Below are 13476 nucleotides of genomic sequence, written 5' to 3'. Positions count from 1 at the left end.
TGACAGCTCGATGTGCTGACAAGTGTGACAATGCTGCAGCTTTAAGAGGTTATTTTGTCCTTGTTTAATTTAAGAGAGAGATTCAACGATTGTTACCAAGCTGGCTAGTTAAGACCACTCGAGTAAACAGCGAGGGACGCCTTGGGTTTGTTATAATGCAGCCTGAATGGGTGTGGCCAGCTATCGCAGGTTAGGATCACTGGGTTTTGGTTTCTTGGCAACATCAGAAACTATTGGGGTCTCCACAGAGTTGGAAGCTTCAGTGGATGTCTCCTGGTTGCTACTCTCTCTGAATTTTCTCTTGCTGCTGTTTTTAATTCCTGGATTGGAGAGATGTTTGTGACATTCTGTGTCTGAATATTTCTTTTTGCCAAGGGCTGTGTTTATGGGAGTTTCCAATATTGTAATAGTTCATTAGTAATAGCTCCTAGATCTATTATTCTGTTAAGCTGTCCTATATAATTACGTTATTCTAAATTCCTCTTTCTTTGGTTTTGTTTCATCTTTCGTGTTTAAGTAAATAGTGTTTGGCTTACCACCGAGTAGTTTGACCAGTCACATTGCATCTGAAACAGAAACTTTCCCTTCCCTTCCTGAGTAATAGGCTGGAGGCACTGAATGGGCTATCCCTGTTCTTCTCCAATAGTGTCAATGGGCTGAATGGCTTCCTCATATTCCTGTGAAACCGGCGTTAGGTGCTGAATGAACTCTTGTTCTACTGTGGCAATGTGCTGTTACATGAATGCTACTCACACTTTATCAGCACAAGTCTCAATGGAGTCTGGGTCTTGCGGCAAATGGACACAGACCAGTTCAGGAGCTGAGGGGGGACAAAATGTTCCAAACATTGTGGAATCTTCAGCGACCATCCCCACTTCTGATCTTATGGTGGGGAGGGTGGGTCGGGGAGACATTGATGAAGCAGCTGAAGATGTTTGTGAAGAGGAAGCTACCCTAAGGAGCTCCCACAGAGGTGACCCAGAACTGAGATGATGAAAACCTTCCTTTGTGCCATGTTTGACACCAAACACTGGACAGTTTACTTTGATTCCCATTAAGTCCAGCTCCTTGGTGTAAACAGAAGTCAACCACTGCCTTGACATCAGGGCCAGTCATTTTTATCTGAACCTTTGTGTCAACCTATTTTGTTCATATCAATAAGACATGATATAGGAGCAGCAAGTGTTTTCTTCAAACAGGTGGGATTGAATGTCAGGATTTCTCTTCTCACGAGTGTTGGGGAGCAAGATGACTGAAAGTATTTGAAGAGGAGGTAGATAGATGTTGACCTGTCAGAGAGATGAGGTTGATGAATAAATGGGTATGAAAAAGGATTTGAGACCAAGAGCAGATCAGTCATGATCTTAGTGAAGGGCAAGGCAGGCTTGGGGAGTGAACGACCTTCCCCTGATTCTGATGTTCTCCCATTCTGTTATTTGAAAGTTAGTGGGTGTTATTTTCATGAAAGTTCTTTTCTTGAATGTTTCAGTCAGGGGGACCAGAGGTTTTTGTGAGCCATTGCTTGGTGAGGTATGTGGGCTGTATTCACAGTGAATCTGGGTCTACAAAATGACCAACAAATGAAGCACAAGTTGCAGAGAGGGGGAGCTCTGCAAAGAGAGATGAGGGGCCTCTTTCATATCCAGCCTGGATTTTCCAATTACATTTCCCAAATCACCTCAAACCGTGTGGGACAGTCTTGGAGGGCTGAATGGTCTCCTTTGTTTATGTGCACCAGGTTATAGGAATAAGTAGCCTCCAACTGCTCCTGTCTAGCATGTTTGAGCGGCTGAATTGAACACAGGAACATGGGACGAAGGAGCAGGAATGGGTCATTAGACACTTTGAGCCTTCTCCCCCAGGCATTAAGATTGTGGCTGATCAAGTTGGGGTCTCAGCCCCACTTTCCTATCTGTGTCCCATTATGCATGACTCACTTCTCTGTCAAATATTTACCTAACGCAGCTTTCAATCAATATGAGCATAAGGCACAATAAACTTCCAGTGAAGAGAATTCCGACTTGAAAGGTCCTTTCAGAATTTTTTGTCATCCCTCTTATAGCATCAGAGAGTCATGCAGAACGGAAACAGACCCGTTAGTCCAATCTGTTCACTCCGATCAGATATCAAATCAGATCCAGTCCCATTTGCCAGCATTTGGCCAATATTCCTCCTCTCAGATACTTTTAAATGAGCGACTGTAACCGCCTTCACTACTTCCTCTGACAGCACTTTCTATGCACACACCACTCTCTGTGTGAAACATTTATCTTCAGGTCCATTCTAAATCATTCGCCCTCCTGCCTTCAGCCTAAGCCCTCTTGTTCTGGACTCCCCTATCCTGGGGAGCAGAACGTGGCTGTTCAGAATATCCATGCCCCTGCTGGTTTTATAAAACTCTATATTGTCACCCCTCAACCTCTGACACTCCAGGGGGAAACACTTCAACCTAATCACCCTCTCCCTAAAGCTAAAACCTCCAGTCCTGGAACATCTGTGTAAATCTTTTCTGCAGAAACCCGAGTTGTATGCAGTATTGTTAAAGTGGCCTCACCAACATCCTGTACAGATACAACATACCACCACAACTCCTGTACTCAATGCTCTGACTGATTAAGGCAAATGTGCCAAATGTGTTCTGCACCACACTGTCGACCTGCGACTCCACTTTCAAGGAACAAAATACCTGCATTGCTCGGTCCCTTTATTTCACAGCATGCTTCAGGACCTTATCATTAAGTGTATAATTTCTGCCCTGATTTGCCTTCACACAATACAAAACCTCGTATTTATCTAAATTAAACTTCATCTGTCACTCCCATCTAATTGTGGTCTCGTTGTACTCTGAGATAATCTACTACACCACCTTTCTGGTGTCATCTGTGAACTTACTAACTCTGGCCCCAATATTCACATCCATATCCTTTATATAATTAATGAAATGCAGTGAACTCAGTACTGATTCTTGCAGCACACTGCTGCTCACAAGCCTCCAGTCTGAACACTACCACTTTTCCTTCAGGCCAAATGTGACTAGCTTCCTCTGTATCCCACGTGACTAAAACTTACTAATCTGTCTACCAATCAGAATGAAATACTAGCTATGAAGAGAGGCTGAGTAGATTAGGTTTATTTTCCCTAGAAAAAAGGAGATTGAGGGGGTCCTGGTTGAGGTTTGCAAAATCACGAAGTGTATAGACAGGGTGGTTAGAGACAAGCTTTTTCCCAGGGTGAAGGATTCAATAACGAGAGGTCGTGCTTTCAAAGTGAGAGGTGGAAGGTTTAAGGGGGATACACGCGGTAAGTACTTCACGTAGAAGGTGGTGGGCGTTTGGAACGCTTTTCCAGCAGATGTGGTGGAGGCAGGCACGGTAGATTAATTTAAGATGCCTCTGGACAGATGCATGAGTAGGTGGGGAGCAGAGGGATACAGATACTTAGGAATTGACCGACAGATTTAGACAGTACATTTGGATCGGCTCAGGCTTGGAGGGCGAAGGGCCTGTTCCTGGGCTGTACATTTTCTTTGGTCTTTGTTCTTTAAATGAACACCTTGCTGAGGTCCATACAGACAATGTCTACCAAACTGCCTTCATCAATCTTCTTTGTCACCTCTTCAAAAAACTCAACCAAATTAATGAGACATGATTTCCCATGCAGAAAGCTACGTTGTCTACTTCAATCAACCCTTGCCTTCCCAAATGTATGTAAATCGTGTCCCTCAGAATCCCCTCCAGCAACTTACCCACAACTGACATCAAGCTCACCGGTCTATAGTTCCACGGCTTTTTGGGTCACTGTTTCCTTTTCTCGTCCCACTCCTCCACTGCTCACAACAAATGTTAAATGTAACCAGGTTGGTGAGATGGCCGATGATATTGGTCTCAGATTGGGTCAGGGTCAGTTTTAGGAACAAGTCAGGCTAGTTTCTTTAATCTGCTAAAACAACACGTTTAGGATCCGGAGCAATGTTACTCAAAACTGTGATGGAAAGATGAATGGCAAACTGTTTGGGTATTGCAAATATACAATCAATATTTGCCTTTCTAAAAACACTGACACACACACACACACACACACACACACACACACACACACACACACACACACACACACACACACACACACACACACACACACACACACACACACACACACACACACACACACACACACACACACAATCTCTGCAATTTTAACTTTAATGAACTTGGGTCCAAATATTATTGGAACTCATGACAAAGGAAAAATTGTGAGATTGTCCAAAATGTTATTCTGCTTCTGAAGATATTGTACTCATACAAGCTGCTAGCAATGGGATTTCATCCTGGGAGAGTTTGGATTTGGCTGAATTCCCTTTGCTTTCGGCATTGAGTAGATTCCAGTGAATTCTGGTTAGGGATCATCCAAAGGGTAGCACGGTGGTTACCGCTGCTGCCTCACAGCACCAGGGACTTGGGGTCGATTCCAGCCTTGGGTTACTGTCTGTGTGGAGTTTGCACATTCTCCCCTTGTCTGTGTGAGCTTCTAATGGGTGATCCAGTTTCCTACCACAAACTGTGTAGGTTCGGTATATTGGTCATGCTAAATTGTCCATAGTGTTCATGGATTTCTAGGTTATTTGCAATAGTCAGGGGTAAATATAGGGAAATGGGTTGGGAAGGTTGGTATGGACTTGTTGGGTCGAAGGGCATGTTTCTACACTGCACGGATTCCATAAAAATAAGAATGGTAACGATGACTGTAGAGGTTTTTTGTTAGCTCGCACACATTGCTGTGATGAGGAACAATGAAGGAGAGAGAGTGCAATAGGCCGTTCCTTTTCAGGCATTTACATTTTCTCCCTCTCTGAATTGAATCACACGGTAATGTCATCCTCTCCCAAACTGGACCATGTGAGGTCTCCTTGTACATTGTCCAAACTATGTCTCCATCACATTCTCTGTTCCATGTCGGTGCATCATTGCTGCTGTCATACACAGAGCCATACACTTCGCAGAAAATGGTCTCGGTCAATTTGAAATATGTTTATATGTCCCTGCGTCAGTAAAAAGATAAAAATGTTTAATTTATTCAGAATACCTGTGTTAAACTGAATGCATTTTTTAAACAAATACAGAAATTGGTAGAAAAGCTCGCCAGGTCTCTCAGTACCCAGATGCTGTAGGTGTACCAGCCTCCATCACTTCCTTTGGCAGCTCATTCCATACGCACACCACCCTCTGTGTGAAATGGTGCCCTCTACGCCTCCTCAAAACCTTTCCCGTCTCACTTTCCACCAATGGCCTCTAGTTGTGGACGCCCCTAACCTGGGGAAAAACCCCTGACTACTCACCTTATCCATGACCATTTTGATTTTATAAACCTTTTCTGCTGCGAAATGTGACCCCAATCAACACGAATGGCTGTACTTTCAGTCATCCTGGGCCTAAATTCTGAAATGCAATACTGACACCTCTTCCTTTTCCATCAGGTCACAATTCTAAATCCATTTTAATCAGTTTGTTCAGATGTATCCTGAGACACTTCTATGGCCTTTGCGCCTGGACCTTTGTGCCCGGAGATAGGGATACTAGCATCACTCAGCAATACCCATAAAGCTGTAACAGTATTATCCTGTGTGTTTGTTCATCAGACTGTCCTGACATGCTGGGACATACCTCTGCAACAGGCAGGACTTGAATCCAGGCCTTCTAGCCCAGAGCTAGGAATACTACCATACAAGTTCAGGAATTGGAATCAAATCCAGAGCTCTGGCTCAGAGACAGGGACACTACCCACCACACTACCATCCCCAGATTTTGGGTCATATTTTAGTGCACATTTTCAGCTTGGTGTGGATTTATTATAATCAAGTTACCATTACTGAATTAGAACAACACTTTGTATTATTAAACAAATGCAAGATATTTGTCTCAACTGTAAGATATTGAGTGTACGTGCTGTGCCATCGAAATTAACTATAAATATCTTTAATTGCTATTATCTGTAGTCTGCAATATTAAGGAAAGAAATCCTGCAGCCATACTCTGCCCAATGAAGGGTCTCAAATAGATATTTATTACTGAACACCAGAGATGAAGGAAGACCTTAATTTCTGACCCCAAAACACCGATCACTCTTACCCAACTCTCATGTGCGACTCCCCATTTCCTAAAACCATGAAATAACACCAGACCGCTGATTACTGCCCAGCCTCTCCTCCCCACTGACTGTGTCTGCAATCTGTCCCTCCTCCCCCTAATCATACAAGGCAACCCAAGCTCAGGGTCTTTGTGGAAATCCAGGCCGGAGTGTGTTGGCATCCTGGAGACGGATGGGCGTTTTAAAATTGAAGGGGGAGGGGGAGGTGACAGTAATATCACTCACTGGGCTGAGGGGCGGCTGATGGAGTTTAATTTGGATTAATGCGAGGTATTGGGTTTGGTAAATCAAACAACAGCAGGACCTATACAATTAAAAGTAGAGCCTTTGACAGTGCTGTAGTACAGAAACCTAGGCCGTCGGGTATAATTCTTTAAAATTTGCATCTCATAGATAGTGTGGTTAAGAAGGTGTTTAACACACATGTCTTCATAGGACAGACCTTTGAGTATCGGAATTGGGATGTCATGTTGTGGTTGTACAGGACATTGGTGAGATCTCTTCTGGAATACTGTGTCCAGTCTGGTCACCCTGCTCATTCCATAGGCACACCACCCTCTGGGTAAAAACGCTGCCCCTTAGGTCACTTTTAAATGCTTCCCCTCTCACCTTAAGCCTATGTCCTCTAGTTTTGCACTCCCCATACCCTTAGAAAATAACTTGACTATTCACTTTGATATTACTGACGTTGATATTATTAAACTGGAGAGGGTTCAGAAGAGATTAACCCTGATGTTGCTGGGAAAGGAGGGAGTGAGCGAATAGGAAAGGCTGGATCGGCTGGGACTTTTTGCACTGAAGAATATGAAATTAAGCAGTAACTTTACAGAGGTTTATAAAATAATGCGGGTTACAGAGAAGCTGAAGGGCTGATGTCTTTTCTCTAGAGCTGGGGATTCAAAACTGAGGGATTGTTAAGGTGCGAGGAAAAAAGATTTACGAAAGACATGAGAGATAATTATGTTACAGAAGCTGGCTTATGTTTGGAATGAACTTCCTGAGGAAGTGGTGAAAGCAGGGACAGTTGCAACGTTTAAAGGACATTTAGATCAGTACATGGATAAGACATCAGTTTGGATGGTGCTGTGAGCAGCTGCCCTCGCCCTCCCCATCTCTGAATGAATCCCTGCTGATTTTCATCCTCTGCCAATGCCTGTGCAGTGGCGTGTGGAGGCCAGCAGAGGGTGGCATTGCATCACTTTAAGCCCCACAGAGACTGCCAGACCTGCCCCACACAGAGACACACAGATACACACAAGGGAATGGTGAGGACACCGCGTGAAGCTCATCTGGTAACTTAAATGTAACATAAAGAAATGCTTAATTCGCCTTGTAAACTGTTAAAATATGATGGACAGATCTGCCAAATTCCACTGTTGAAATAAAAACATCAATTTATTTTTTCACTCTGAAAGTGAACATTTTACATCAACTATGCACAAATCTGGGACCCTTTTTCTTTTAACTGCTTATTACCCAACTCCAGCTCGATAGCAATATACTGTGTCTGGGTCTGCATTCCTCTCATACCACAGGAGCTTGTACGCTCTCAGTTCAGAACAGCATTCCATCTCTCTTAAAGGTACAGTACCTACTTTCAACTTCATCACATTATACCCGGATGAATATCGAGAAGTGGGACCTATCCGGATTTCTTTTGCTCTGTGGTTTGTCAATATTTCATTTGCTCCGTCTGGTGTGTGTCAGGACTTTTGTTGCTCCATTGACAGCATGTCATTATTCTACTTTGTCCATCGGAATATATCAGTATTTCACTTGCTCACACTCGTGTATGTGGGGCAGGATTTCAGTTGTTTCATGGGGACTGTGACGCTATAACAATCTCAATGTTTGGAGATGGCACCAAACTTGGAAGAAGTCTGAAGTCTATGGAGGAGAGTGTGGAACTCTAACAGGACAATCACACGTTGATATAGTGTTCGGGATTATGGCAGATGGGGATCAGTGCAGAGCAGTGTGAGATCATACACTTTGGTAGGAAAGACAATGAACGGCAGTTTAAACCAGGCTGTGACATTATAAGGGGGCTGCAGGAACAGAGAGCGCTGCGTGTATATGAGCACAGATTGTTGAAGATGTCAGGACAAGTGGGGAGGGCAGGAACTATCACAGATTAGTTTCAGTATCTGAGCTGTTTACAGGGGGAGGTGTAGGATGGAGCCTCCGTGCTCCCTTCCTGGGACGTGGTGGTGACGATGTGATGTGAGCCCACCCTCCTGCCCACCGAGACCGGGGAATTCCATGTGTACCAGCTCGACACAAAAGGGAGATGGCATCAGGGCCACGGCTTCTAAGTTGTGCCGGGGGGGAAACGGAGCTGCCAGTGGGTTTAAAGTGAGAATTGCCCTTCACTGAACATTGCTCCTTACTCGGTCGGTGGGATGTGGATGTTTCAGAATCTCCACACGAGGTGTACTGGTCCTCTCCGGCTCATACCAGGGTCCTCCACACATGGCGAAGGGAGCGGGTGAGGTAATGGATATCGGGCACCCCACCACCCGGATAGGCCCTTCCTGTCCTATTCCAGGCTGTTTCTCCTGAAATGGGAGAAGTGGGGGGAGGGAGTGAGGGTGGGAGTGGGTGTCCTGCTGTTAGTGTTAGTGTAGGTGGGGAGGGAGTCATGGTGAAGTGTCCGGAGGGAGTCAGTCCACAGTGTTGTATCCATGCAGTGTTATTAGTGTGGGGGTGAAGTGGAGGGAGGGGGAGAGAGAGGGAGAGAGAGAGACAGAGAGACAGAAAGACAGAGACAGAGAGAGAAGGTGCAGCATGCGGCAGTGAGAGTGGTGGACCATGAGCCTTGTTCGGGGGTCGGTGCTGTAACAGATTTACAGTGACTGTGAGGGAGCAAAGAGAATACGGTGACCCTTATCCTGACAGAGCTGGGAAGGTTAAAGATGCTTGTCCTGTATTGCTGGACATTTCTTCATACTGCAGATACTGCACTGAGCTGGGTGGTGAGCTCAGACCATGCTCGGTGGGTCTGGTGGTGTCGCTGCCTCTGGGAAGAGAATGGTCCCCCTCTGTACTAGCCCATCCACCAGGACCTCCGTGCCCCTGTCGACAAACCGTGGTGTAATTGTTGACAAACTGTGGTGTAATCTGCCATGCTCGGGGTAAACTGTGCAGGGTAGCTCCAAACAGAGAAAGCTCAATCGTTGCCCATTGGGCTTTTAAAGATGACATCAGTGTCAGGGATCACGGAATATCCAGGGGCATCTGGTGCTGGTGTTTACCTCCAGCCATGAAGGACTCCATTTACAAAGTTGTAGAACAAATGCTCATCCAAAACTCCCCATCATCTGACCTCACACCAATATCACTTTTACCCATCTTTCCTAGGAAGACAGGCTCCTGTTACAGGATGTTATCGAAGTGTCTACTTTTCAGCATTCTGAAACCTGGGAACACAACCTTCCATAACACTGTCTCTCAGTCTCCCCCTCTCTGTCTATTTCCCAAACCCCTCCCATGTGGTGAGATTTAAAGTGATTCGCCCGCCATCTCTCTCTGGCAGTGATGTTCACACCCAGAACACCCCCTTGTCAGGGCAACAATGGAGAGATGGAGCTGTAAATGGATAGGAGCTGCACATCCTGTCACTTCCAGCCCGGGCTGCAAGTTTCCCCACGCTGGACAGGGATCTAACACAGTGTTACTGAGCAATGCACTGGGGTGGTGTACACAGTCCTACATGCTGGGAGGGTAACTGCTCCTGGGTTATAGATCAATGCACTGGGATGGTGTACACAGTCCTACATGCTGGGAGGGTAACTGCTCCTGGGTTATAGATCAATGCACTGGGATGGTGTACACAGTCCTACATGCTGGGAGGGTAACTGCTCCTGGGTTATAGATCAATGCACTGGGATGGTGTACACAGTCCTACATGCTGGGAGGGTAACTGCTCCTGGGTTGCAGATCACTGCACTGGGGTGGTGTACACTGTCCTACATGCTGGAGGGTAACTGCTCCTGGTTTACAGATCAATGCACTGGGATGGTGTACACAGTCCTACATGCTGGGAGGGTAACTGCTCCTGGGTTGCAGATCACTGCACTGGGGTGGTGTACACTGTCCTACATGCTGGGAGGGTAACTGCTCCTGGGTTATAGATCAATGCACTGGGATGGTGTACATAGTCCTACATGCTGGGAGGGTAACTGCTCCTGGTTTACAGATCAATGCACTGGGATGGTGTACACAGTCCTACATGTTGGGAGGGTAACTGCTCCTGGGTTATAGATCAATGCACTGGGATGGTGTACATAGTCCTACATGCTGGGAGGGTAACTGCTCCTGGGTTTCAGATCAATGCACTGGGTGATGTACACAGTCTTACATGCTGGGAGTGTAAGTGCTCCTGGGTTGCAGATCAATGCACTCGAGTGGTGTACACAGTCCTACATGCTGCGAGGGTAACTGCTCCTGGGTTACAGATCAATGCACTGGGGTAAGGTACACAGTCATACATGCTGCAAGGGTAACTGGTCCTGGTTTACAGATCAATGCACTGGGGTTGAGTACAACATCCTACATGCTGGGAGGGTAACTGCTTCTGGGTCACAGATCAATGAACTGGGATGGTGTACACAGTCCTACTCACTTGGAGGGTAACTGCTCCTGGGATGCAGATTAATTCACGGGTGATCACTGCACAGATCGCTGTGCTGGTCAGTCATTCTGGTTGAGGTTTATAGATAATGCAATGATGTGGTCTGTGCAGCTCCCCATGCTGGATGGATATTTGTTTCAGGTTCACACATGAGTGCCCTATTGTGGTCAGCACAGCTCCCAGTGCTGGACAGATATCTAGTCCGGGTTTATAGATCAATGCACTGCTGTAGTCTGCAGTACTCCACTCTGGACAGATCGCTGGATTGCATTGACCAGTGTAATGGATGAATCTGGACAGATTGCTGGGTTGTACTGAGCAGTACACTGGCCTGGTCGACACAGTGTTCCACGATGAACAGCTATCTCCTCTGGGTCGATAGTTTCTGGACTGGTTCTGTGCGTTGGATTGAGAATGTGGTATATCTAACCCTTTAAGCTGATCTGACAATGCCTTTAATGCCCATTCCTGTGATTGGACCCTCTGTCTCTCACCCCATTAATGTTACAGTGTGCCCAGGCACAGTGCATCATGTTGGTGGGGTGGGTAGGGGGAAAGGTGATGGACAGGTCAAAGAGTTCCCCGGCATGTTCTGTCCCCGACATTCCATAACTGACATTCCCCGGAACGTTCTGTCCCCGACATTCTGTAACTGACATTCCCCGGAGCGTTCTGTCCCCAACATTCTATAACTGACATTCCCCGGAACGTTCTGTCCCCAACATTCTATAACTGACATTCCCCGGAACGCTCAGTCCCTGACATTCTATAACTGACATTCCCCGGAACGTTCTGTCCCCAACATTCTATAACTGACATTCCCCGGAACGTTCTGTCCCTGACATTCTATAACTGACATTCCCCGGAACGTTCTGTCCCTGACATTGTTTGTGAAAGGCCGGACGACAGTGAATTGAACAAATGATAAGATCCCGAGGGAAGAGATCCCGTTCCAGGGAGAAGGAGACAATGTTCCGAAGGCCCCTCAGGCAGTTAAAGGGGTGAATACATTTTCCCTGCGTTTATATTTCTCCACGTCACAGGATCGACCACAATTTAGACCAAAACACAGGAATTCCCAAACTCCGTTTGTCTTCAGGAAACTGGGAGAGAATCCTTCAGGACAGCAACGTTTCCACCCTCCGTATTAGGAACTAGGAAGGAGTGACCTGTGTCTGCTCTCGAGTGATCGAGTGTGTGGGAATGTTCTAGAAACCATCTGTCCTTATGGATGTGTCTCTGTGTGTTTGGGGAGGGAAGGTTTCTTGTGGTTTATGTCACATTTTTGTCAGTAATTCCGACCTTCCCATTTATTTTTCCAGCTCCTATTATTTTAATAAATCCCTGAATATAGGGACACATTTGAAAATCTGACTGGGTCCCCGATCAAACGGGTCCCTTTGCCTCCAGGCTGATGGATAATGGGTTTGTTTTCCTTCATCACAGTTAACGCAGTGACCATCTACGTCCTGCTTTATAAAGATTGTGGATTGTCTCCATGTGTCAGACGTTACCTGGGGGCCATGGCAGCGGCGGATCTCCTGGTCATTATCCTCGACCTGATACTGAGGCACATTCCCATTGTTTATGAGGAACAGTTTTATTTCCTGTACTCCATCCCCGTGTGTAATATCCACGCCGTCCTGCTTTATGCAGCCACTGACTGCTCTGTCTGGTTCACCGTCACATTCACCTTTGATCGGTTTGTGGCCATTTGTTGCCAGAAGCTGAAAAGTAAATATTGCAGTGAGAAAACAGCGGCTGTGGTTCTGGGAGCAGTGACTGTGCTGAGCTGTTTAAAGGACATTTTCTGGTATTTTATGCTCTCGGCTCGGTATTGGCTGGAGAACGCCCCCTGGTTTTGTGATGTAACAGTCGCTGTTCTAGTCTCCAGTGTCTGGGTCACAATCGAGTTCCTCCACCACATTCTAACCCCGTGTGTCCCATTTCTCCTGATCCTGCTGCTCAATGTTCTCACCGTCAGACACATTGTAGTGACCAGCAGAGCCCGCAGGAGACTCCGCGCTCACACCAATGGGGACGCTCAGTCTGACACTGAAATGAGAAACCGTAAAAAATCCATCATTTTACTGTTTGTGATCTCGGCCAATTTCATCCTGTTATGGTCAATGTTAATGCTGTATTCTATATGGGCCCGGATGTATGATTTTGGGTATGAGTCTGTGTATCTCGAATGGTTTGTGCAGGAATTGGGCTTCATGCTGCAGCTCCTCAGTTGCTGCACAAACACCGCGATTTATGCCGTGACCCAGACTAAGTTCAGGCAGCAGCTGAAGAATGTGCTGAAATATCCCTTCACCCAAATCCATCCATCCATCAAATTCCCTCATTAATCAATCCATCCGGGATTTTCTCATTTCAGTTCAGTGTTTCAGCGATGGAGTAGCCTGTCGCTATGGTAACAGACTGAGGGTAGCGCTGGTTTGTCCATCCTTATCCCACAGGGGGGTTACAGGGAAACATTTCAATGTTTCTCACAACTCAGGGGCCAGTGAGAAAAGGCACCATCCCACTGACTGTCTCCATCACTTCCATTTGTAACCAATAAAAATGTTGATTAAAGCGTGCCGAGCAGCAGAGTGACCGATGTTGGTGTGTGTCTTTCTGTTGGAGAAGCTGAGCTGGAGAGAGACAGACTCAGCCCCAAGTCCTGGTCCTCAGGGAAGGGGAAGGCACCG

At 46.2% G+C, this 13476-nt stretch overlaps 1 protein-coding gene across 1 annotated transcript in view; it reads left to right on the top strand.

The window, feature by feature from the left end:
- Positions 1–13131, top strand: part of LOC148138497 (putative G protein-coupled receptor 139) — an 84667-nt gene extending 71536 nt beyond the window's left edge. The window contains exon 2 of the mRNA XM_087981730.1: positions 12224–13131. Within this exon, the coding sequence (XP_087837856.1) occupies positions 12224–13131 (908 nt within the window). The remainder of the gene's footprint in view (positions 1–12223) is intronic.
- Positions 13132–13476: the final 345 nt, after the last annotated feature.

This window comes from Chiloscyllium plagiosum, unplaced genomic scaffold (genome assembly GCF_037043375.1).
Source record: "Chiloscyllium plagiosum isolate Xiang-an unplaced genomic scaffold, Cpla_swu_hap1 HiC_scaffold_40, whole genome shotgun sequence".
NCBI lineage: Eukaryota > Metazoa > Chordata > Chondrichthyes > Orectolobiformes > Hemiscylliidae > Chiloscyllium > Chiloscyllium plagiosum.
Note: the sequence above shows the minus strand (reverse complement) of the source record. Positions and strands in the feature narration are given on the sequence as shown.